Here is a 27279-nt window from a genome sequence, read left to right on the forward strand (position 1 = left end):
TGTGCTCCCAGCTTTTAAATACCTACGGTGAAATGAGTAAAACAGTAGCTTCAGATCTCAAATTGAGCTCTTTATGTTTTATTTCTTCATTGTGATCTTAGTTTTTGCACTTGAATCTAAAAAATGGAGTAGATTTGAGTATTCTCACTGATGAGGATTGGGGACAGATCATGTGATGTATCAGAGATGCCACCCAGTGTGTTAGTTACCAACAAATCCACTTTAATGTGACACAAAGATTATAGCAGATGCCTCTTTCTATCATTGTCCTCTATGGAGCCACCACCTACCTGCTGTGTGACTTACCTGATAGTCGAGTTTGGTTTTGTTTTGGGCTTGCCTCGGAGTGTATAGCTTTTGGGTGTTGGTTTTGGCCTGTATTAATTGTACTGCTCCTATGATTGCACCCCTGGTTATGTCTATTCGGAATCTCGATTGAGGAAATTAGCGGGATTTCGTACCCAACCCCTTCAAGTCAGCCTCCGTAAAGAACTTGGTGAAGTTAAATTGAGTTCCAAAAATGTAACTTGACTTCTCAAGTGCATGTTTCTCTGATGGAATGTTGCTTTGTTATCTAAAGCAACATTTCATCTAAAGGTGTTTATTTAAAAAACAACAACAACAACAACTTTTTTTAGTTTGTATTAGGTATAATTTGGAGATACAGTAGTAGATGAAAATGAAATGCTGCTATAGGTAATGGGGCATATTTATCATAATAATTTTGCAGGAAATACCCCCCAAATAGCTTTTATCAGGGTGTACCCGCAAGTATTAAGTATCCCCAGGCTGTATGTACAGGGGACTGCAGCAGATACTGGAGATATATTCATATCGCGGTAGCCCTTAATAGCCTATGAGCTACTATTTTGATTTTTTTGTTATAGAGATGGTACCTCTGAATCTCTCACTAACAGCCTGTACATATGCAGATGCATGCACATCCCAGTGGCTGTGATTGTACATTGTGATTGTGCACTAGCGTGGCACCCCACAAAAAATGTGTATGCTCCTTTAATTGCAAAAAACAGTGTTTGCTAACTTTAAAGACATCTTACTGGCACAGCGAGAGTTAATAGAGTGGACCAGAGCGCGGTCACATGTTCTAGAGGTGAGGTGGCAAGATTTGATTGGATGGAGATTGAGGAGTAAGTAGATCCTTGTCGGAAGAAGTGGTCCCGTGGGTTGATGAGGTGGAGTCATTGCAGAGAGCAGACGTGTGCAGAGTGGAGCAGTGAACTGGAGAGTCGGGTGGTCACGCAAGGTGGTTGTGAGACGCACTGCAGAAATAAGGCAGCAGGGTGCTTGCTGGAGAATTGTGAGAGCCGGGAGAGTCAGCATGAGATGCCGCAGCCGGGGACCAGATCCGCAAGGACTATGCATAGGCGTGGGCGCTGCAGCCATTTTGAGGAGACTGCAGACGCCATGTGGAGATAGGCATGAGTCTGATGGACCTCTGAGAGTCTGAGTGAGTTACCGATACTTTGATAATCATTTAAACCACAAGACGTTGAGTGTTAAACCCCATTCCTTCTGACGGACACACACCGCCCAGCTACTCAATTGAGAAGAGAGCCTGGAGGCCTAATACAGATATTTGCCACAGATTAATCCCTGTCCATAGACAGCACGGTCAGTACAGAGATATTTGTGACTTTGAGGAATCATAGAAAGACACTTTGCTAAGTTGGAAACTGAAAGCACATTTTTTACAGGAACTCTGCTCATTTGGATTATAGTGACAGTCTACAGAGAGTCAGCTCTTAGATCACAGATTCTATGTTTCTTTGAGAAGGTACCATACCATTGTGCAACAAGTACATTTAAATCCTCAGGTCCCGATGCAAAACTGAGACACTTTGGGATCTATCTCCAACACTTTTGGCGGTGAACAGTGGGACTGTATGTAGGGATATTAAAAGTAAAGTGAGCATAGTCTTACTGACTTCAATCGATTTGTGCAAATTGCGTTTTGATCTTTTTGAACATCATACTCTTTTTGTCTTTTTTGAAAATTGCATTAATTGCTGCTTCTATATCTGTGATTAGATTGATTACGAATTGAAATTGTTATTAACCGCTGTCTTGAACCAGGCCGGAGCCCACATTGAGTCACCCGGTGTGATGTGAGCTGTCGAGTGGTTTAGTCTTATTGAATGCCAATATATTGTCTTTGAATTGTCACAACTTGATTTAATTATTTTTGAATGTCTTTTAAATGATCTTGTTGTATAACTAGATTACCTTATTTTCGGCAGCATTCTTTCAGTAAAATAAAATAAGGTACTCGCCACGGAGATATATATATACTGTATGTATTTATATATACATTAATATGGGACCCCTATGTATATTGACTAGGGCCCTGTGGGGTCTTAATCCGGTTACAGGATGGGAGGCCGGTAGAGAATACTGCCTGGGTGTCCTGATTGTGTGACCACCATCTGCCTCTGCTCGAAGTCCCTAAAAATTGTGGGGTGATGGGCGGCTGCCAAGTGTGCCTACAAGTTAAGATAGCCATGGTTCACAGTGCAATACACTTGAGATACCACTCTTGCTGATTAATACTGAATTTAGATGTTCTTAATTAGAAAAATATAGCTAATAAAGACTCATTTTTCAGGTGATTTTCTCTAAAAACCAGGAAAATGGGTTAAATGATGCTGTATGCTGTGGAGTTGTATTGATGGAAAAGAGTTTCTGAACTCCCATACGACAGTTGTGTTTTTTGGGGTTTTTTGTGCTTTTTTCAAACTTGTATACACAGTACTCACTTAAAATTAGTATAGGGACACTTTAATGTACCTCAAAATGCTCTAGACTTTTTTTTTATTCACTCGTACACTGTCATTTTTCCATCATTTATAAAAGTTGCAAAAATCAACCATTTGACAGCATTTACCTGGCTACAATACTGTGCTTCTCGCCATTAAAAGCCTTTCTACACTGTCTGACAATCTTATTTGCCCATTTTGGGGGGGTTCAGGATGACTTCACTACTCTTTCATGTACTCAAATTCACTCTTGTCACACAGTACAGAGTTAACATGTGACATTACCATTTCTAATTGAATTGCAAGAGAATGAACAGCATGAATATAATCCTTCAAAATGCACATATTGATAACCAACGAGCACAGAACACGGAACCCATTGGCCCCTTAGTATATTAAATTATACCATCTGCTATTGCCTGCAATAATCTTTTGTAATGACATTTTGTTTTCAGTATTTTGTTGAAGAGCTGTATGGTTTTTGCCATTTGACACAGATTGTTATACAGTAATATATATTGGCTTTATGTTTAATAGCTTGTCCATCTGGAACATACAAGCCGGAGGGTTCCCCAGGTGGAGTGAGCACTTGTATCTCATGTCCTGATCCAAACCAGACCTCACCACCAGGCAGCACATCAGTGGAGGACTGTGTATGTAAAGAGGGATTTGAAGAAGATAACCAGATCTGCAAAGGTAGACTCATTCATATATTTGTATTTATCATAGTTCCTAATGAGCTACTGTAATTAACATCTGGGTGCAGACACACAAAGGACATTTATGGAAACTAGTGCCCAGGAAAAGTTGATGTAACCACTAGCAAGTCTTGCTGAATGCACATGAATGCATTAGACTGCAAGCAATAAAGTACATTGGGGGTAATTCCAAGTTGATCGCAGCAGGATTTTTGTTAGCAATTGGGCAAAACCATGTGCACTGCAGGGGAGGCAGATATAACATGTGCAGAGAGAGTTAGATTTGGGTGTGGTGAGTTCAATCTGCAATTTGCAGTGTAAAAATAAAGCAGCCAGTATTGACCCTGCACAGAAATAAAATATCCCACCCAAATCTAACTCTCTCTGCACATGTTATATCTGCCCCCACTGCAGTGCACATGGTTTTGCCCAATTGCTAACTTTCTTGCTGCTGCGATCAACTCAGAATTACCCCCATTGTGTTTCTATTTCATAATATAGACAGGTAGGATTCCCTAGAGGACATGTTACATTTGCCTCCAATCTGTATATCCAGTGAGCTATTCCCTAAATGATAGGACTGTGTGAATCTATTCTGCTGTGTGATGACACCATTAATTCCAAAAATGCATAGAGGATACATAAAGATGCAATTTTTTTTTTTTGGGAGTATGTCAGGCTTGTAATAACTCAAAGCAGACTTCATTCTCAGTTAATGGGAATGCAACTCATTCTCCCATAACAGTTGTTTTTGTACTCTACACATCATTAGTTGTACGCTGCCCTGAGCTGCAGCCCCCAGAGAATGGCCATTTCATCCAGAACATCTGCAACAATCACTTTGATGCAGCCTGTGGAATCCGATGCAAGACAGGGTTTGAATTAGTTGGAAGCAGCATTCGGCTTTGTCAACCAAATGGACTGTGGTCTGGCTCAGAAGCCACCTGCAGAGGTAAGATAGTAATGAATAAACTTTTATTTTTCCTGTGAAGGCACAGTAGCCACAATAACTCAATGTTAAGAATGCCAGGATCATACAAGCAGGTTAAAAAAACAAAACACGATTCTAATTAACTCGCTGACCCAGAATCAGAGGATTCTTCACAATTAAAGGTCATCCAGTCACTTAGTATGTGAGTCTGGCAAAGAATTTAGGCCGAGACAAAAGCATGTGAATTCTGTCATTTATCATTTTATCACATGAAAAGAGAGCTTTAGTTGTACAAAAAAGGTTTTAATGGGTGTCGGAAGTAATCTCCGTGCATTATGCTGTTTTGTAATATATTTCCAGAGTATTCTTAGAACCATCTGGAGGATATCCCTTCTGTGTGTTTGCCAAGATGTTTTAAAGTGGAGAGTATTAATGTAGAACAATGTCAGTATATTATATTTACTCTAAGGCAATTAAAACTTATTGTCAGTTGTGTTTACCAGATATGAACTACAGTCCAACTTAATTAAAATCCCTTTCCAATAAATATGTCATGCACTGCTTGGTCTATGTACTGTATTAACTTGAAAAATGGCAGACATTTTCCTACAGTATGTGCTACTGTATAGAGTTTTATTCTATAATTGGTTAGTTGCAGTAAATTCAGTCAAATTGATACAATCTATGAAATCTAATTTAAAAAACTGAATGCAAATATAAAAGGCATCAAGTAACAACAATAAAGCTATCCATCCAACTAGATAGATAGATAGATAGATAGATAGATAGATAGATAGATAGATAGATAGATAGATAGATAGATGTGGATTTCTGCTTGCACCTCCAGAGTGTGCTAGCAGAAATCTGCGTTAAGTGCTGCCTTGGACCTAGTTGCATTTTTCCGTGTTTGCGTTGCATTCACACTGACTGAAGTCCTGGAGCTCTATCCATTTGAATAAGTGGTTAAAACTATACTTTGATTGCTGTCATCACTTAGACACATCTTTAGAATTGCGTCCATCAGTGCGACTGAAAACTTTGCTAGAACCTGTGCACAACCACAACGGGCTTTGTACCCGTACGTCGCGCGTACGCGTTGCGGGGCATACGCATGCGCAGAAATGCATTTTTTTTAGCCTGATCGCTATGCTGCAAACAGCGGCAGCTAGCGATCAACTCTGAATGACCTCCAAAATGCGTAGGGAAAAAGAGGATTTAAGGTCGACAGTAGGGAATCATTTTTGAGACTCTGGATCCCTGGAGTGGTGATGGAAAACATTCTGACCTCAGGAGTGAGAACCTTACAGCTATTGTCACAAATGTGCATTGTATTATTATGCTTTAGTGTTGTGTGAATATACATGTTTTAATAAATGTGTAAATTGTGTTATTTGTGTTTATAAGGTAAGTAAGGCTAAAAAAATGTTTTATCTAGTGTTACTAAGATATACTGTTAGAGAACTTTTTAGGAATCAATTAATAATAATAATTAAAACCAGGTGATTTTATATAACCCCTTCTTAGAAATACATCTTAAATAATATATTCGCAATAAGTTGCAGATTTCATATAGTGTGCCCTCTCAATACATTTTTAGAGTTATAATTTTCCAGTCTTGCTAATAGAAGACTTATTGAGGGTAGCAGCCAGAATTCCATTCATTCAATTTGGTGCAGCATAAGAGAAAATTGTATATACGAATATAGGGTGTTTCAAAAGGTTGGACCCAATTTCAAAGCAATATATTTCACGATGGCAACATGTTACAATTACACAAAAAGTTACAGTTTAATGAGTTATCAAATTTTTCTAACCAATATATAAATGCTCTTTGTGCCCTCCACCCGCTGTGCAGACAACATTGAGATAGTTTAATTTGTCCCAAACGCCTCTCAGAGTGTCTTCTTCCGCTGAAGTCACTGCTGCCTTTATTTTTGTTTTTGAGGTCATTCAGATTAGTTGCTAATGGTGGCACAAAATCACGGTCTTTGACATATCCTCAGAAGAAAAGTTACAGGGTGTAATATCTGGGGATCTTGGGGGTCTTGGGATCCCATGCAACCTATCCAACGTTGAGGCAGTGTGTACCTTAGAAAACATTGAACCTGCAGTTGGCAATGTGGTGGTGCGCCATCTTGTTGAAAAATGAAGTCACTGGAATCTTCATTAAGTTATGGAAAGAGTCAGTTCTGCAGCATTTCAAGATAGGTTTGGCCCGTAACTGTGTTTCCCTTGAAAAAGAAAGGGCCATAAACGTTTCTTTGAGAAACAGCACAAAACACGTTAATTTTCGGGGAATCACACTTATGCTCTATAGTTTCGTGTGGATTCTGTAATCTCCATATGCGCACATTGTGATGGTTAACTTTACCGCTTAGATGAAACGTTGCTTCGTCAGTAAAAATCATAAACGGTAAGAAGCTCTTTTACCACTTCTACTTTCCTTGTTACCTGCAAGAACCTGTACCAGTTGCAACTAGTATGGCCTTATGATGAAATGTCACCTTTATTATTATACTTTATGGGTGTGCTCACATTTTTTCCTCTCCAAAGTTTTTTTATTTCTTTGGCCTGTGTGACTTCTTCCTTTCTCTGTAATGTTATACATTTTTGTTTTGTTGGTAATGTTATGTTGTAGTTCTTGATTAATTTTCAGGACTGTATTTGTTTTCATCATGTGGTGGTATGTGAATAGTAAGTGTGAGAAACAACAGAAGTGTTTGGAGATTTTCTAAGTGGGATGTAATGGAGTCAGAGATCACCGGAGGTTTGGGATACGGCCAATCTCTGAGGTTTTTTAAAGGGGCAAACACATACAAGGCAAAACCATGCACCTCCAGCGATCTCGGACTCCAATACATCCCCGCTACACTAAATAAATGTGTTTGGAGACCATAGATGTGTGTTATGCCGGAACTCTCTGAAAGTACTGTAACATCACTGACACTGGTAGGAAGGGTCAGAGGTCATACCCACTTTTATTACATGTCAATTTGATAATATAAACAGGACAAGAAGTGTTCATGGTGTAAAACCATTAGTTGTACAATTCACAGCAAAGAATGGCATATGGGAGGCCAACCAACCCAATTAGTTCTTGAGAACTTCATCAGGAATGTGTCCTCCAGTACTGCCGACTAACTTTAAACACTGATCTGGTGATTTCATAAACTCTGGCGTCTGTGTTGATTCCACCAGAAAAGATACCTCTACCAAAAAGACCAGCATTCGTCTTACTCAAAAGCTAAATGTAGGTTGTGCTACCAGTATGGCTGGCTGAGTACTTACGACTTGTATACAACTAAAATAGCTGATTTATATTTAGTATGGGAAACATTGTTGTTATTATTATACATAAAGAATCTATTGGAAGTTTAAGAGAGGTGGGGACCTGTGTTCAGCCTCTGTACGGGCCCCTCTTCTCTCTGCAGTGCAGTAGACTGTGTGTGTGTCTCATGAAAATGGCACCCACATCATGTTCCCAGTGGTTTCTGTTCTGCAGATGTGCATATCTTTGGGAATATGGCGGCCCTGCCATTTTCCTAGTGATTTGTGTAGTTTACACATGGGGTTCCAGAGAGGTAAGTATACTAAATGGTTGCAGGGTGTGTGGTGTAGGTCACTGTGGACCCAAGGGCTCATGTACATTGCACACCCTGCACCCATTAAAGATATGCCACTGAATCTATGACAAAACAAATAAATATAATTAACTCTTTTGTTGTTGATGCTAATATCAATTTACACAATAGCAAATACTCTACACTGGAAGTATACTCATAATAGCAAACATACATACAGAACACACACAATTAGATACCTGTCATATAAAATACAATTATATAATGCTCATCATACACAATTAGATGCAAAACATATTACATATAATAAAACAGACAAAGTATTATGCGCCCCAAAAGCTGCCCCATAGTTCTGCAGATGTAGCAGTGTCACCCCACACTTCACCATCAATGCAAACCAGAAAAAAAATCACCACTGGGTCCACAGGCGCTATTGACAACCACATCCTATGAACAGTGTTGTATAAATGTAGTCCTTAAAAGATAAGATTAGACTTGAGACCCAATCCCTCTAGAGTCCTATAATCTGCAGAGATGGTCAAGGGGCAGGGAAAAAGAACCCCATAGCGTAATTCTTTTACATGTAAAAGGTTTCATTAATTGCTGATTACAGAGACTCATACCGAGGGCCGGTTTTACCTATACAGTGGTTACGCAGCTGAGTAGGGTACCACATGGAGGAGGGCACCCTGGCTCAGCCGTGCTAGCAAAATGCTGCCTGGTATAACCCCCTGGGTTGCCTGCCCAGAGAAACGCATGACAGGCAATGTTACTGGCACAGCAGCGCCGGTGACCGGCACCACAAGTGTAAGGGGCACTACAACGATAGGCATAATGTGTAAGGAGCACTACAACTATGGGCATAGTGGAGCACTATAATTGTTGGCATAATGTAAGGAGCACTACAACTGTGGGCTTAGTGTAAGGAGCACTACAACTGTGGGCATAATGTGTAAGGGGCACTACAACTGTTGGCATAATGTGTACTGTAAGGGGCACTACAATAGTATGCATAATGTGTAAGGTACACTAAAATTGTGGGCATAATGTTTAAGGGGCACTACTACTGAGTGCATAATGGGTAGGGGCACTACTACTGAGTGCATAATGTGTATGGGGCACTAATACTGAGTGCATAATGTGTATGGGGCACTACTACTGACGTCATAATGTGTAAGGGGCACTACTTCTGAGGGCATGATGTGTAAAGAGCACTGCTACTGAGGGCATAATGTGCAAGTAGCACTACAACCAGTCTTTTCCCATGAGACCATGCCCCCTTGATATTTTCAGGCGCTTGCCTTAGGCGCACAAAAGTACTCATGGGGGTGTCAAAGTATATATTCGCTTTCCAAACATTTGGCCTTGGGCCAGCCCTGCTCACACCAGGTAAAGTAGTCTACTTAACATAGTAGACAAACTTGCTTCCTAATTAGAGGGTGATACCCTGTTATGTCTAGGCCCCACTGCTCCTTCACTCCACCTCCAACTCCTATCATCACCAATTCCTCCAGTACATGTGGAAAGTAGTTGGAGAGAAAACTCCAAATAGTGTAACACTGTATTTTATGACTAACAGATAAACAATAAAATAAATTACAAACAGAAGGGTAAATTGGTCCAGGCCAATCAGTCTACAAACACATAGGCATAGGTTTAGTAAAGAACCAGGTGTCCATGGAAAATGACATCCACCAGCCAGGTAAGGTCTAATTGTCCCCAATATCTGCTCACCAATGCATTGCGATACCTTAATGGTATTTTTCTCAAGGCATGAGGAGGTTGTTTACATGGGCTGGTATTTATACCCCCACAAAACTATCCTAATTGCATATGAGTAAAACCTTTTATCAAACATTTATCTTCTAACCACTAAAAAACCCATACCCCCTAGTACAGTGTAATGTCTACTCTATCTACTCCATTTCCCCCTATAGCTGTGGCTATAACAGGTGTTTGAGTGTTTATAAGGCATATCAGTTCTTTTGTGGTTTTCCGCTGCACCTCCAGGTAAAACTGGAAGTTGCAGCCCGCAATTTGCGTTCCACAAGAGGTTCACAATCGTTTCACTTTCTGTGACATATTTCCGGTCCCTCAGCTCTCAGAATTGTTTTACATAGGGAATGAGGAGACTGTCGTTTTGATTCCTTTAAACAGATACAATAAAATATGTTTAATTTCAGCAAAATGCATTCATTTTACTATAACTATACTTATATATAAAATTACTACGTTATCAAACCTTTTAAAAATCAATTAAAGCAAATAAAAGAACATCATTATTATTTTAAACCAATATACGTTTTTTATGTTAATGTAACATTTTGATTTATTATACTACATCAATTTCCACAATAATACAGATGACAGAAAAACCTAATTTAAAAATGATACTACTATATGTTGATACCTTCATTTATTCCTTAAGGGACAATGCATGCCTTTCATATATCCAGAGGGGTGTAGTACGGCTGACCGGCGGTCTCCTGATCGCCGGTCAGCTTACCGACGCCGGGATCCCGGCGGGGAGGGGCGAGTGCAGCAAGCCCCTTGTGGGCTCGCCACGCTGCGGGCTCGGTGGCGACCTGCGGTCGCCACGGGTTCTATTCCCACTCTATGGGTGTCGTGGACACCCACGAGTGGAAATAGTCCCTGTTGGTCAGCATGCCGACCATCGGGACAGTGACCCGTCGGGCTGATGGAGGAGGTCATGTGACTGTCGGTCCGCTGACCGGCAGTCACATGAATACCACCCATCCAGAGGGATTCTCTTTTGGATAATTGCAGTTCATGATTACCACCTTTAGTATGGGTTAGGTATGATATGTCGACATTCATAAATTGAATCATGTAGACCCTGATGAAATGTCAGGTCTGGTGGTTAACAGTCACCTACCTGGTCCTGGCAGCAGCCGCTTCTCCCATGGCAGCTTCTGGGTCCCAGCACTCATGTAACCTTCAGTTCCAGCTGAGTCATCTGTTGCGTCAGTATTGTGGTAAGTAAAGTCTCCCTATCCCTAATCCTAATCCATAACCCTAACCCTCCCTCTAGTGCCTCACCCTAATTCCCTCCCCATGTAGCCACATACTTACCTCACTAAGGGGTACATTTACTAAGCAGTGATAAGAGTGGAGTAGTGAGCCAGTGGAGAAGTTAGCCATGGCTACCAATCAGCACTGAAGTAACCTCTATAATTTGCATACTATAAAATGATACAGAGCTGCTTATTGGTTGATGGGGAAATTTCTCTACTGTCTCACTTCTCCGCTCTTATCACTGCTTAGTAAATGTTCCCCTAAGGGCCTAACCCTAACCTTCACATCCCGTAATGTTGACATTTTTACAATGGCAGTATTGCACATGTTGACATTTCGGCACGTTGTATGCCGACATTTTAACAATGTTGACATAATAACTGTCATCATTGTTGTGTTGACGTTGTTATTGTCGCCCTAATGACTACATACAGTACCTCTAGGATTTACAACATGTTGTATGCCTTTAAAACTATTAGATGACAGATCAGCTTTACAAATAAAAGAAAAGTGTTTAGGAAGCCTACTGTATGTGAGTTTATGCAATATTAAATATTGCTTTCTTGTTCTTTTATGCTTATTTTTAATTCTTTCTCTGTTTTGTCAAAATAAATCGTGATTTGATCATATACAGTAGATGACAAATGTGGAATTACAGGTAATTCTGCTTTTTCATTTATATTCTTTCCCACATTTATTTCTGAATATTTCTGTTTTTTTCTCCATCCACTTACATGTTACATTTTGGACATGGATAGCAAACATTATTTTAAAAAAAACATCAAACTAGTAGAGATGTTTGTATTCATTCCTCTAATATTTTTTAGTATGCTCGGGGCAGTTTTCATTTTTTTGTAAACTTTTGTATATAAGACAGATGTACTCAGTCGGCCAGATTGAAAGCGCAATCTAAATATACTTTTTGGGTAAGGATAAGTGGAACACCTGCTATCTTGGTACAGCTACAGTATATTGTCATCAAATCTACATAGATCCCATCATTTATGCAATCACCAGAATGGTATTTAGACTCCACACCCCTGAGAAGTCACACTCCTGATAACGTTCTCGACAATAATCGCATTTCATGGCTTCCTGGTTGATATGTTAATTGTGATTGTCCTCTGGATCCTGTCTGCTTGTAACATTGCTTCAGTCCAGCCACAGACATGGATGTCAGAGACACTTGTAACTTCTGATCCTGGATGATAATATATATATATATATATATATATATATATATATATATATTTATTTTATTTATTTAACAATCTAAGTCTTTACTAAGATCTTATTAGATTAATGTATCATTAAGATTTTACTCACAAGTGGTTTGCATTGGTTATTATACATAACCCTCATATATTGGATGAAGAAGTTGTATTATCCTCTATGGGGGATAATCAACTAGCCAATTTACTGTTATCAGTGTTACATATGGTTTTACAGTATGCATGTTCCATGTCGTTTTTCTCCATTTGGTACCTTGCTAATTTTGGAATATCTATATAATTAATACAGTTGATGCAAAAAAAATTGCCCTTTTTTGCAGTTCGCACATGTCCGAAACTTCAGCCTGTTGAAAATGGCAAGATAAACTGTTCATCAGGTGATACCTCCTATGGAACTGTGTGCTCTGTGTCTTGTGATGATGGATATAAATTGGTGGGGAGTTCTAAGCTTGTTTGTAAAGGAACTTCACACTGGGATTCAAAGGAACCTCTCTGCACAGGTACTGTATACTTTTACTGGCTCAAATCTTTCTATATAAGGTTTAATATAAATGATCTTCTTTGTGTAATACTATAAATGTGATATAAAATTGCAATACAGTTACTTTATCAATAATATTTGCCTTCATGTTTTCTTAATTTAAACTAAAAAGTAAATTATAGAGTTAAAGCATTCCACCTAAACTACAAATGTAGTTTAGGTTGGAACTACCAGGTCACCAAAGGCATCTTCTCATCTGCTTGTAGTAGTGTTAAGGTCACACTCGTGTTAGTTTCCAATTCATCGGAGATATACAGTAACTGGATCAATCAAACAATGTCAGTGATTTTTTTTTCTTATTAATAGTAAATGGGTGAATCATCGAAACGTTAAAGGTAATGACAAGTGATGTAGTGGATAGTGCAGCCTTTAATTGTTTAATGTGGTTGTAGTTGACAAGGGGAGTCCAGATGCACAGATATCTGATGCCGAATTCTGTCAAGGCTCTACTGCTGCCCAAGGACAAACACATTATTTTGATTTCGGAATAAATAAATCAATACTTGTCCCAATAAGTTGGCAGTGGACAGTTTTTTTGGTATCATTTGTTTGAATCATTTATTGAGTATGTATTGAGACACTTATTTAGTAGCCCTGCGAAATACTTGTATGCTTGTACAAAACTTAGAAGGCCAGATTAATTTAGCTGTACTGTAAAGTTCTAAGTTCATTTTTCACACATATCACACGATATTTACAGTGCATTCCTTATTTTCATGTGATTCAGTTAGAATTGGCATTGTGCCGATGTCATGAGTTAACCGTACAGTGAGCGACTTATGTGAAGTGCATTAAAGTGTGGGGAAATTATACTGAACCAAAAAAGATGACAAATAAGATAGCAGGACAGTGCAGTGGCCACAGCTGGATCCTACCCTCCAACATTTTACACATGAAAACTGGTACAAATTAGAAAAGGGGGCATGGCCTCAGGTAAAAGGGGTGTGGTTACACCCCCTTTCCGATACTTTCAATGTTAATTTGGAGAGTCAAAAATCGGTATAAAGCCCTTTTTGGCAGGTACAGACCATACAAAAGGTACTATACCTGCCAAAAAGGTACAGTTGGTGGATATGCTGGATTTCAATGGCCAGAAACAAAGTATTGGAGGTAGTTAAATGGTGTAAAGTATCTGATATTTGTAGATTTTATAAATTATGGAAAAATGATAGCCAGCAAGTGTATTTCAGCAAATAAAAGTGTCTGTAGGGCTTTGGAGTACAGTACATTAAATATGTGCATAGTGATTTTTAAGTGTGTATATACGTTTGTAAAAAGTTGGAATAAACTGTTTGTGACTCCCATCTGCAAGTTTAAAAACCCCTTTCGCATCAATCCAGCACCTCAACATACACCCCCACATTATGTAACCCCTTTTTCTGCTTTTTAGGGAAAATTTCATGAAAAATGCCTGTCTTTAGTAGTCATATTTTACTATATAAAAACCTCTAAAACAGTATTATTCATGTGGAGAGGTATGACGCTATGGGACAGATGTATTAAGCCTGGAGAAGTGATAAAGCATAAATAAAGAAGTGATAAGTGGAAGGTGATAACGCACCAGCTAATCATTACAGGTTTGATAAATGCCAGGAGTTGATTGGCTGGTGCATTATCACCTAGCACTTATCACTGCTTTATCACTTCTCCAGGCTAAATACATCTGCCCCTATGTTCTTTAATTGTTTAAATTAAAAATATGTTTCCTATTTCAATACTTTTCATCTAATCTGGAGCTGCGATAAATACTGGGTTAGCTCTCACTGAGACCTGCAGTATCTTGGATTTATCTTGGATTTGTAATTGAATAGCAAAAACTAGGCTACATTATTTGCACATTACGGACAACTCATGGCTAATTGAATACGGTCCAAAATGTGTCTATTTTAACTCAAAAGAAAAAAAATAATATAAATCTGAAAATCTACTTCATATTGATAGGAAACTCAGGCAAATATCCACCTTTGTGTATATGACACCATCATATAATGTATCTCTTAATCTTAACCTCATACAGGGTATTACAGATTATTTTTAACTTTTACATTTTTCACAGTATATAGGGACATGTTCATCTACAACAGAATCTTTAACATTTTCACCTGTTGGAACTGAGTGAAAGTAAAGGGCCCCATACACTAGAACAATAATGCCCGATTTCATCCAATTTCGGGCATTCGGGCAGATATATCGGGTGAAATCGGGCATTTTGGATGTTTCCGATTTGATCCGATGCGCGTTCCCGTGAGGGTCAGATCGGCTCCCGTAGATCGTTAGTGCTGCACTCGTGATATGTCGGTTCCTGCAGGCATGGGTGGGATTGCATAAGATATATTGCATGCAAAATGTACTAAATCGTATGGAACCACTCCTGGGAAGCTCCCGGGAGAGTTCAAGGGAAATCACCTCCGACTTCAGCACCAGACATATTGTTGTAGTGTATGGGGCCCTTAACAGTGGCAATATGTCTCCAATGTAGGGAGAGAAGACGTTTTGGGGCAACGTAACACTTTTTATTAAACATCCCTGCTATGATGCGTTCAAGTTAGAAAATAAGTTGTGGCTGCCACTAAATCCAAACAAGTTGAATGAATATAGTAATTTACTATCCCTCAACTTGGGTGCCTGTGGAGGATTTGCAGGGTGCATCTGCCCTAGAGTAGGATTATGAATGGTAGGGGGGCCCAGTGCAAGCAATTTGTAGGGTGTTCCTGCCACTTACACTTCTTTGGGTGTCTCTTTTTCCGGTCGTGTGTGTCTCTGTATGTATGTATATACTTCCTTGCATTTTCTACAATCTCTCTCTTTCATGAACACACACATTTCTCATACACCCTGACTCACACCATGGGCCAGGTTGGTTTTGCCTTGTAAATCATTACCGCTTAAAAAAAACGTACGAGATCGGCCGGAATTTCGGATCTTCATGCCATCATGTCATCTTATATGTAACACTCCACTCATTCCGCTAAAACTGCATTTTTCATAAACAATAATTTACACTCTTTCTCTCATATACTGTACATAGTGCATACACTCCAGGGGCATCTTAAGAGAAGAGGTGACCTGCATACAACCTCCGTTGTGGGACCCCTTCTCTACGGCGGCAAGTAGCCTTTAGCATAATTCCATAGTCTTGCGCCTTGTTCCCGGGGACATGTCCAATGCGCATGTGCAAATCACTTGGAAATGGGCGCAGAAGCCATTTTCTAAGTGATTTGTGTCCGCACTGCAGGGCCACCACCACAGGACTCCAGAGGGGTAAGTTTATTATATGAGTGTGGTGTGGGACCCCTGGGCCAAGGGGCCCATGTACATCGCACACACGGCACCCATTTTAGAAACGCCTATGATACACTCTCTGTTATACGTAGAGACCCCCATTCTCATACACAGTGCCCTCCCCTCTGTCATACACACACTAACCTCTTTCTGCAGTACTGTTTCTTACAGGCCAGGCCCCGGCACAGTGGTTAGGGGGAATGTCTGTGCTCTGATTGGCTGAGTGGCCTTGCAGTGTCTTCCAGCCAGAGCATAGCAGAGGCTGATCAGGGAATTCCTCAGTATTTACCGGCTGTTACTTTCAGTTTGTAGTGGGTACATGACAGTGCACAGGGCTAGAGATGAACAGGGTAGACCCGCAGACACCCTCTGACTTCTAGTTTCAAAGCAGCTACTTAATGGTAGCAGAGGGCCTGCTTTAATGTATTGCTTCACAAATACAGGTTGGTTGATTCAAAGTTTTTCATTCCCTTTCCACTCTTTATATATCGGTTTAACTAATAGTAATTTACAACAACAAAAAGTACTGAGAAGTGCAGTGGCTTGGCAATGTGTAATACGTATATTGCATAAAATATAATAGCCTCAGAGTGGTATTGAATATCTAATCACATTTTTGTGTTGTGTTGTGCAGAGATCCGCTGTCCTGCATTGTACAAACCTACTAATGTTCTGATATTCCCAATACCTTGTGGACAAGAGCCAGCCGTACATGGATCGTCCTGCTATTTGGGATGTCAGAAGGGATTTGCATTGATTGGTGTTAAGGATGAAGTAAGATGTTTAAGTGGAAAATGGAGTGAAGATCTCCAATCTGCTGTATGCAAAGGTAAATACAAATGTAAAAAAAATATTTTGTGGATGTTTTCTCACATTTAAATAGTTTAATTTTGTATTTTTATGTGCTGGGTATCACATTTATAAGGTAAGATGTTTTTGCATTTTGTTATATAACCTTGAAAAAAGAACCTACGTATCCTGAAATGGTGTGTATTTGGATACAATATGGGGTATATTCAATTGCAGTCGAATTCTGGCGTGAATTCGATAGTTTTTGATTCAACACAATTCGACAGGCGACACCCTCCACCCGGGACCAGAATTCGAAATATTCAATAAATAACTGATTCGACAGTCCCACTGTCGAAAAACGGACCAATTGACGAATAGTGGGCAGCCTGGATTCGAGTTCATGGACAGCACAAAAGTGTTAAAAAAAATCCTGAAAAAAATTGCGTGGGGTTCCACCCTCCTAAGCATAACCAGCCTCGGGCTTTTTGAGACGGTCCTGGTTGTAAAAATACGGGGGGGGGGGGGGGGAAATGACAGGGGTTCCCCCGTATTTTAACAACCAGTACCGGGCTCTGCGCTTGGTCCTGGTGCAAAAAATACGGGGGACAAAAGACGTAGGGGTCCCCCGTATTTTTAACACCAGCACCACGCTCCACTAGCTGGAGAGATAATTCCACAGCCGGGGGACACTTTTATATAGGTCCCTGCGGCCGTGGCATTAAATCCCCAACTAGCCACCCCTGGCCGGGGTACCCTGGAGGAGTATTTTTATTTTGCCAAGTACGTGGATTACAAACAGAAGAGGACCGATCTACACTGGATTGTTGTGAGTATAATTTTTATTTACAGGTACCCCTGGATTCTACTGGAGAAGAGGACTGACTGCTTCGTGTCAACATAGGTAAGTATGTATGTATGTTGGCGTGCATGTATGTAATAAAGTTTTACTATCACGGTGTCTGTGTATTGTTTTTATTTGGGTATTTTTTTGTAGTAGAGCAACAGGTACCAGCGGGCCTGTTACTCCAAGTACCACCTTCCGGGGAGGCTTGCTGGGACTTGTAGTTCTGCTACAAAAAACAATATTCTTTTTTTTGTCACGAAAGGCTATCAGCCCCCCATCCGCCGCCCTTGGATGGGGGGTACAGCCTCGGGCTTCACCCCTGGCCCTTGGGTGGATGGAGGGGAGGACCCTTGATTTAAGGGTTCCCCACTCCTCCAGGGTACCCCGGCCAGGGGTGACTAGTTGGGGATTTAATGCCACGGCCGCAGGGACCTATATAAAAGTGTCCCCCGGCTGTGGCATTATCTCTCTGACTGATGGAGCCCGGTGCTGGTGTTAAAAATACGGGGGACCCCTACGTGTTTTGTCCCCCGTATTTTTTGCACCAGGACCAGGCGCAGAGCCTGGTGCTGGTTGTTAAAATATGGGGGAACCCCTGTCAATTTTCCCCCCGTATTTTTACAACCAGGACCGGCTCAAAGTAGTTATTGTAGTCAGTAAAAAAAAAAATATTCTTTAAAAAAATGTATTAAATAATACTTGTGACTCTTAAATAGACAAACCAAGTAATAATCCCTTCAAATATAAATAGATATGCTATTAGCAATCAAAAAAGCACCAATAAATACATGTTTTTGAAAATTTTTATTAGATCACAACAGAAAAATGAGGCGGAATGAAATTGACGAAATGACTGTCGAAAAGCACTGTTGTCGAATCGACATTCTTCAATTGCATATACTTTTGTCGAAAAGTCGCATTTTTAACATTGCAGACATGTCGAATTGAAAAAATGTCGAATTGCAAAAAGTCGAAAATGAAACGGCAGGTATTTTGTCGAAAAGTACTGTATTGAATTGTCGAATCCAATTCAACAGGTTTTTTGTGTCGAAAATGCCCTGTTTTTCGACAATTTCGGCAATTTCGACCGCAATTGAATATACCCCTATATCTATTTATTTCAAGACTCCGGGTGCCACTGTTTTTCTATTCTTACAACTGCTCCAATTAGTAGACAAAATTAATGTCCAGATGCCTTCCACAACTACCCATAATAGATACACCCAGAACTGGCCGCACTAATGGGTCTTCACAGCGGGAGATTAGTAGACTTGTATTGGTTATTCTCCTAAGGAATAAGCTGACACAAGTCTATTCTCCCGCTGTGAAGTCCCATGAGTTCTGCCAGCTCTTGGCCTCTATATATAAGTGCAATATATATATATATATATATATATATATATATATATATATATATACACACTGCTCAAAAACATAAAGGGAACACTTAAACAACACAATGTAACTCCAGGTCAATCACACTTCTGTGAAATTAAACTGTCCACTTAGGAAGCAACACTGATTGACAATCAATTTCACATGCTGTTGTGCAAATGGAATAGACAACAGATGGAAATTATAGGCAATTAGCAAGACACCCCCAATAAAGGAGTTGTTCTGCAGGTGGTGACCACAGACCACTTCTCAGCTCCTATTCTTTCTGGCTGATATTTTGGTCGCTTTTGAAAGCTGGCGGTGCTTTCACTCTAGTGGTAGCATGAGACGGAGTCTACAACCCACACAAGTGGCTCAGGTAGTGCAGGATGGCACATCAATGCGAGCTGTGGCAAGAAGGTTTGCTGTGTCTGTCAGCATAATGTCCAGAGCATGGAGGCGCGACCAGGAGACAGGCCAGTACATCAGGAGACGTGGAGGAGGCCAACAACCCAGCAGCAGGACCGCTACCTCTGCCTTTGTGCAAGAAGGAACAGGAGGAGCACTGCCAGAGCCAGTCAAAATGACCTCCAGCAAGCCACAAATGTGAGTGTGTCTACTCAAACGATCAGAAACAGACTCCATGATGGTGGTATGAGGGCCCGACATCCACAGGTGGGGGTTGTGCTTACAGCCCAACACCGTGCAGGACGTTTGACATTTGCCAGAGAACACCAAGATTGGCAAATTCGCCACTGGCGCCCTGTGCTCTTCACAGATGAAAGCAAGTTCTCACTGAGCACATGGGACAGACGTGACAGAGTCATGAGATGCCAAGGAGAACGTTCTGCTGCCTGCAACATCCTTCAGCATGACCGGTTTGGCAGTGGGTCAGTAATGGTGTGGGGTGGCATTTCTTTGGGGGGCCGCACAGCCCTCCATGTGCTTGCCAGAGGTAGCCTGACTGCCATTAGGTACCGAGATGAGATCCTCAGACCCCTTGTGAGACCATATACTGGTGCGGTTGGCCCTGGGTTCCTCCTAATGCAAGTCAATGCTAGACCTCATGTGGCTGGAGTGTGTCAGCAGTTCCTGCAAAACGAAGGCATTGATGCTATGGACTGGCTCGCCCGTTCCCCAGACCTGAATCCAATTGAGCACATCTGAGACATCATGTCTCGCTCCATCCACCAACGCCACATTGCACCACAGACTGTCCAGGAGTTGGCGGATGCTTTAGTCCAGGTCTGGGTGGAGATCCCTCAGGAGACCATCCGCCACCTCATCAGGAGCATGCCCAGGCGTTGTAGGGAGATCATACAGGCACGTGGAGATCACACACACTACTGAGCCTCATTTTGACTTGTTTTAAGGACATTACATCAAAGTTGGATCATCCTGTAGTGTGTTTTTCCACTTTAATATTGAGTGTGACTCCAAATCCAGACCTCTATGGGTTAATAAATTTGATTTCCATTGATAATTTTTGTGTGATTTTGTTATCAGCACATTCAACTATGTAAAGAACAAAGTATTTAATAAGAATATTTCATTAATTCAGATCTAGGATGTGTTATTTAAGTGTTCCCTTTATTTTTTTGAGCAGTGTGTGTATATATATATATATATATATATATATATATATACAGTGCCTGCTCCACCACACCCCGTATATGCTGCCTTACATCCACTTGTCCTACCACTTTCCCTGCTCCGTCCCACCCGCACGCACCAATACCACCACCCCCTTCTCCTTGCCACGCCTTGCCCCATACTTACAGCATTTCCAGCTGCGTTTTCCTCCTTCTCGTCCTCTTCTGCTAGGCTAGGGTCTGTCTTGTCTCCATACTTAGGGGTATATGCAATTGAGGTTCAATTCCAGTGTCGGTCCCCTTCTCCACGTAAAATCCACGGGGTACCTGTAAATAAAATTATACTCACAAAAATCCAGTGTAGATCTGTCCTCTTCTGCTTGTAATCCACGTACTTGGCAAAATAATAAAACGCAAAACACGATCCACGCACTGAAAGGGGTCCCATGTTTACACATGGGACCCCTTTCCCCGAATGCTGGGACCCCCTGTGACTCCTGTCACAGAGGGTCCCTTGAGCCAATCAGGGAGCGCCACGTCATGGCACTCTCCTGATTGTCTGTGCGCGTCTGAGCTGTCAGGCAGCGCATAGCACTATGCCGCTCCATTATATTCAATGGTGGGAACTTTGCGGTCAGTGGTTGACCGCGAGTAACCTCAACCGCTGATGCAAAGTTCCCACCATTGGATACAATGGAGCACCTATGTGCTACATTGTATCTCGAGTGCGCCACCTGACAGCTCAGACGCGCACAGCAAATCAGGAGAGTGCCACGACCAGGGCCGGTTCAAGGGCGCTCTGCGCCCCGGGCAGGAAATGGGGCGTGGCCTAATACAGGGGGCGTGGTCAATTACGCCCCCTGTACATTAAATGCGCCGCTTGAATGCTGAGCGGTGCGCAATGACGTCATCGCGCACCGCACAGCAAAAGGTCCTCTCCACGAAGGGAAACTAGACGCTATGAGCCTAGTTCCCTTCGTAGAGAGGACCTTTGCTGTGCGGTGCGCGATGACGTCATCGCGCACCGCTCAGCAAAGTTACTCTCCAGGAAGGGAAACTAGACGCATAGCGTCTAGTTCCCTTCAGGAGGCGGACGGGGATGGGGACGGGGACGGCAGCGGAGGCGGACAGGGACACAGCGGGCAGCAGTGGCGGATCTTGCCACGGTGCGGCGCCCTCCGGATGGCGCCAGCGCCCTCCGGAAGGCGGCGCCCCGGGCAAAAGTCCTGCTTGCCCGTGGCAAGATCCGCCACTGGCCACGACGTGGCGCTCCCTGATTGGCTGAAGGGACCCTCTGTGACAGGAGTCACTGGGGGTCCCGGCATTCGGGGAAAGAGGTCCCATGTGTAAACATGGGACCCCTTTGAGTGCGTGGATCGGGTATTACGTTTTATTATTTTGGCAAGTACGTGAATTACAAACAAGAAGAGGACAGATCTACACTGGATTTTTGTGAGTATAATTTTATTTACAGGTACCCCGTGGATTCTACGTGGAGAAGGGGACCGACACTTCGTGTCAACATAGGTAAGTATGTGTGTGTCAGTGTGCATGTATGTAATAAAGTTTTACTATCACGGTGTGTGTGTACTGTTTTTATTTGGGTATTTTTTTTGCAGTAGAACTACAGGTACCGGCGGGCTTGTTCCCCCCCCCCCCCCGCATGCTGGTACTTGTGGTTCTCCAAGTACCAGCTTGCGGGGGAGGCTTGCTGGGACTTGTAGTTCTGCCACAAAAAACAATATTTTTTATTTTGTCACTTGGCTATCAGCCTCCCTTGGATGGGGGGGACAGCCTCGGGCTTCACCCCTGGCCCTTGGGTGCCTGGAGGGGGGGACCCCTTGATTTAAGGGGTCCCCACTCCTCCAGGGTACCCCGGCCAGGGGTGATTTGTTGGGGATTTAATGCCACGGCCGCAGGGACCGGTATAAAAGTGTCCCCCGGCTGTGGCATTATCTCTCCAGCTAGTGGAGCCCGGAGCTGGTGTGAAAAATACGGGGGACCCCTACGTCTTTTGTCCCCCATATTTTTTGCACCAGGACCGGACGCAGAGCCCGGTGCTGGTTGTTAAAATACGGGGGATACCCTGTCAATTTCCCCCCCGTATTTTTACAGCCAGGACCGTCTCAAAGAGCCCGGGGCTGGTTATTCTTAGGAGGGGGGACCCCACGCATTTTTTTTCTTGATTTTTAACCCCTTTTCACCCCTTCCCACTGAAAAACATGCTCTGATTTCTGCATATTATTTTAGTCAGTAAAAAAAAATAATAATATTCTTTTACAAAATATATTAAATAATACTTATGGCTCCTAATAGACAAACCAAGTAGATAATCCCTTCTAATATAAATAGATATGCTATTAGCAATAAAAAACACACAAAAAAAACATGTTTTTAAAATTTATTATTAGATCCCACCAGCAAAATGAGGCGGACTGAAATTAACGAAATTACTGTCGAAAAGCACTGTTGTCGAATCGACATTCTTCAATTGATTATACTTTTGTCGAAAAGCCGCATTTTTACCATTGCAGACATGTCGAATTTGACAATTGTCGAATTGCAAAAAGTCGAATCTGAAACGGACGTTTTTTGTCGAAAAGTACTGTATTGCATTGTCGAATCATTTTTTTTGTTGAAAATGCCCCGTTTTTCGACATTTGCGGCAATTCGACTGCAATTGCATGTGGCCCTTAGTCACCTACTGTGCATGACTTTGCAAAAACAAGCATAGATTATTCAAAGGTTGTGATCATACTCCAACCCTTTGTGGGAAGCATGTGTCTCTTTTAGGAAGCACATGGGCCAGTATCTTTATATAACAATATGGCAGATTTAAAGGGAGAATGGAAGTTTGTTTGCAAGCTTTAGTAAAGCTTCAAACACATAATTTTAAATAAGGACAGTACTGATAAAACCCTGCTCTAAAGATTAATTTATGCCATAAATTAAGCTAAACCCGGATGTATTTTAGGAATGAAATGGAAAATTTGAATGGACTTTAATGTGAGGTTTACAGTGCCTCTTGAGATTTTTAAACCTACTGCAAACCTAGGTTAACTTCTAGCATAGAGTGGAGGGTAAGTGCGCACCTTGATATATGATAGGAAGATTATCTTTGCCCACCAGTGCAGAGTCCAGTAGTTATGTGCTGCATATCCAATGTGTTTTGTAAGGGTGGTCTTCAGTTTGCCGGCGGCCGGGCTCCCGACGGCCAGCATACCGGTGCCGGAATCCCGACCGCCGGTATACCGACACCTTCTCTCCCTCTTGGGGGTCCACGACCCCCTTGGAGGGAGAATAGATACGCACGCCACCGTGCCCACAGCGTGGCAAGCACAGCGAACCCACAAGGGGCTCACTTGCGCTCGCCCAGCTGTCGGTATGCCGGCGGTCAGGATTCTGGCGCCGGTATGCTGGCCGCCGGGAGCCCGGCCGCCGGCATACCATAGTACACCCTTTTGTAATTGATGTCCATTGTCTCTGGTTATCTTTTTAAAACACTACCACTGTTTCACTCTCTCAGACTACATTGACCTTGTCATTTCCCTCACTCTGTTTCAGATATTGAACCTCCTGTAATCACATGTCCAGATGACATTGTTGCTGAAAATATTCAGCATCAGAACACAGCTCAAATAAGTTGGGAAATTCCAGAAGCAATGGACAATTCTGGTGAAGAGGTGAGTATTAGTAATATGAATATATTATAGTGCACATGCTCTCCTTTTTCATATAATGTATGTGCCGACACGTTTGTTATATACATTTCTCAGTCATTTCTTAATTGTTTGACAAATTATAACAAGTAAAATAGTTTATATCTGTTATGCTGAGATAGTGTGGCAGGGGCAGAAGGTGGACAGATTGCTACACCCAAACAAGTAGTGGTCAGCAGAGGTATTGAAAGTAGTTGTGAGTAATACAGTGTTTAACATCATAACATACAGTACATACCGTACTCAGCGGACATATTTTATTCTGGTCTGGTTTTCAACTTAGGCACTTATAGGTGTGCTTTGGGGGTAATTCCAAGCTGATCGCAGCAGGAAATTTTTTAGCCGTTGGGCAAAACCATGTGCACTGCAGGGGAGGCAGATATAACGTGCAGAGAGAGTTAGATTTGGGTGGGTTATTTTGTTTCTGTGCAGGGTAAATACTGGCTGCTTTATTTTTACACTGCAATTTAGATTGCAGATTGAACACACCACACCCAAATCTAACTCTCTCTGCACATGTTATATCTGCCTCCCGTGCAGTGCACATGGTTTTGCCCAACTGCTAACCAAATTCCTGCTGCGATCAACTTCGAATTACCCCCTATGTTAGGTCAACATTCATCTTGTCTACATGGATGACATGTCGACGTGATAGAATGTCGACCTTAACATCTTGTTGCCCAAGCAATCACTTACCTGGTACCGGTGGGTGCAGAGTCTCCAGCTTTGTGTTCTTTATCAAAATTCAGGGTTACCAAGGAATATGGAGACACACCAGAGCAGTATACATATATATATATATATATATATATATATATATATATATATATACACAGCATCGGGTGCGGCACTCCAAGCGACGGTAACAAAGTACACTTACATCCGTAGTGAAGACTACGGATGTAAGTGTACTTTGTTACCGTCGCTTGGAGTGCCGCACCCGATGCTGTGTATATTCCAATATTTGTGGAGGCACCCAGCGCTATTGGACTGTTTAATGGGAGAGCCGAACCTGCATGTTGTCTATATATATATATATATATATATATATATATATATATATATAGATCGATCTATCTATCAATCTATCTTGGTATAGATCTATCTATCTATCTATCTATCTATCTATCTATCTATCTATCTATCTATCTATCTATCTATCTATATAAAAGTTCCAAAGTCTGGCACTCCCCACAGCATAGGAAACTTGAGCCGGTGCCCTCACAGGTAAAGGATATGTAACAAGCGCAGGTGCGGCACTCGAGCCACGGTGATCAGCAAAAAATGACAGGCGGAGACTGTATAATTCAATCAATTAACGTTTCAATATTAAAAATATTGTCATCAAAACCATGTGCACTGCAGGGGAGGCAGATATAACGTGCAGAGAGAGTTAGATTTGGGTGGGTTATTTTGTTTCTGTGCAGGGTAAATACTGGCTGCTTTATTTTTACACTGCAATTTAGATTGCAGATTGAACACACCACACCCAAATCTAACTCTCTCTGCACATGTTATATCTGCCTCCCGTGCAGTGCACATGGTTTTGCCCAACTGCTAACCAAATTCCTGCTGCGATCAACTTCGAATTACCCCCTATGTTAGGTCAACATTCATCTTGTCTACATGGATGACATGTCGACGTGATAGAATGTCGACCTTAACATCTTGTTGCCCAAGCAATCACTTACCTGGTACCGGTGGGTGCAGAGTCTCCAGCTTTGTGTTCTTTATCAAAATTCAGGGTTACCAAGGAATATGGAGACACACCAGAGCAGTATACATATATATATATATATATGTATATATGTATATATATATATATATATATATATATATACACAGCATCGGGTGCGGCACTCCAAGCGACGGTAACAAAGTACACTTACATCCGTAGTGAAGACTACGGATGTAAGTGTACTTTGTTACCGTCGCTTGGAGTGCCGCACCCGATGCTGTGTATATTCCAATATTTGTGGAGGCACCCAGCGCTATTGGACTGTTTAATGGGAGAGCCGAACCTGCATGTTGTCTATGTATATATATATATATATATATATATATATATATATAGATCTATCTATCTATCTATCTATCTATCTATCTATCTATCTATCTATCTTTGTATAGATCTATCTATCTATCTATCTATCTATATATATATATATATATATATATACAGTGGGGCAAAAAAGTATTTTGACAGCCACTGATTGTGCACGTTGACCCACTTAAAAAGATGAGAGAGGTCTGTAATTTCCATTATACGTACACTTCAACTGTGAGAGACAGAATCTGGGAAAAAACAGGAAATCACATTGTATGATTTTTAAACAATTTACTTGTATATTCTTGTGGAAAATAAATATTTGGACACCTACCAAGCAGCAAGATTTCTGGCTCTCACAGACCTGTTACTTCTTCTTTAAGAAGCTCTTCTATCCTCCACTCGTTACCTGTATTAATGGCACCCGTTTGAACTGGTTATGTGTATAAAAGACACCTGTCCACACCCTCAAACAGTCAGACTGCTACCTCTCCACCATGGCCAAGACCAGAGAGCTGTCTAAGGACACCAGGGACAAAATTGTAGAGCTGCACAAGGCTGGGATGAGCTACTCGACAATAGGCAAGCAGCTTGGTGAGAAGAGATCAACTGTTGGCGCAATTATTAAAAAATGGAAGAAATACAAGATCACTGGCAATCTCCATCGACCTGGGGCTCCATGCAAGATCTCACCTCGTGGGGTATCAATGATCTTGAGAACGGTGAGGAATCAGCCCAGAACTACACGGGGGGACCTGGTCAATGACCTCAAGACAGCTGGGACCACAGTCACAAAGGTTACCATTAGTAACACACTACGTCGTCATGGATTGAAA

The 27279-nt window shown here is 41.6% G+C and overlaps 1 protein-coding gene across 1 annotated transcript in view; it reads left to right on the forward strand.

Annotated features, from left to right (window-relative positions):
* Positions 1 to 27279, forward strand: part of SVEP1 (sushi, von Willebrand factor type A, EGF and pentraxin domain containing 1) — a 598519-nt gene that overhangs the window by 270586 nt on the left and 300654 nt on the right. The window contains exons 4-8 of the mRNA XM_063914219.1: positions 3312 to 3470; positions 4245 to 4424; positions 12573 to 12752; positions 16710 to 16904; positions 24242 to 24360. Coding sequence (XP_063770289.1) covers positions 3312 to 3470; positions 4245 to 4424; positions 12573 to 12752; positions 16710 to 16904; positions 24242 to 24360 — 833 coding nt within the window. The remainder of the gene's footprint in view (positions 1 to 3311; positions 3471 to 4244; positions 4425 to 12572; positions 12753 to 16709; positions 16905 to 24241; positions 24361 to 27279) is intronic.

This window comes from Pseudophryne corroboree, chromosome 1, assembly GCF_028390025.1.
Source record: "Pseudophryne corroboree isolate aPseCor3 chromosome 1, aPseCor3.hap2, whole genome shotgun sequence".
Taxonomy (NCBI): domain Eukaryota; kingdom Metazoa; phylum Chordata; class Amphibia; order Anura; family Myobatrachidae; genus Pseudophryne; species Pseudophryne corroboree.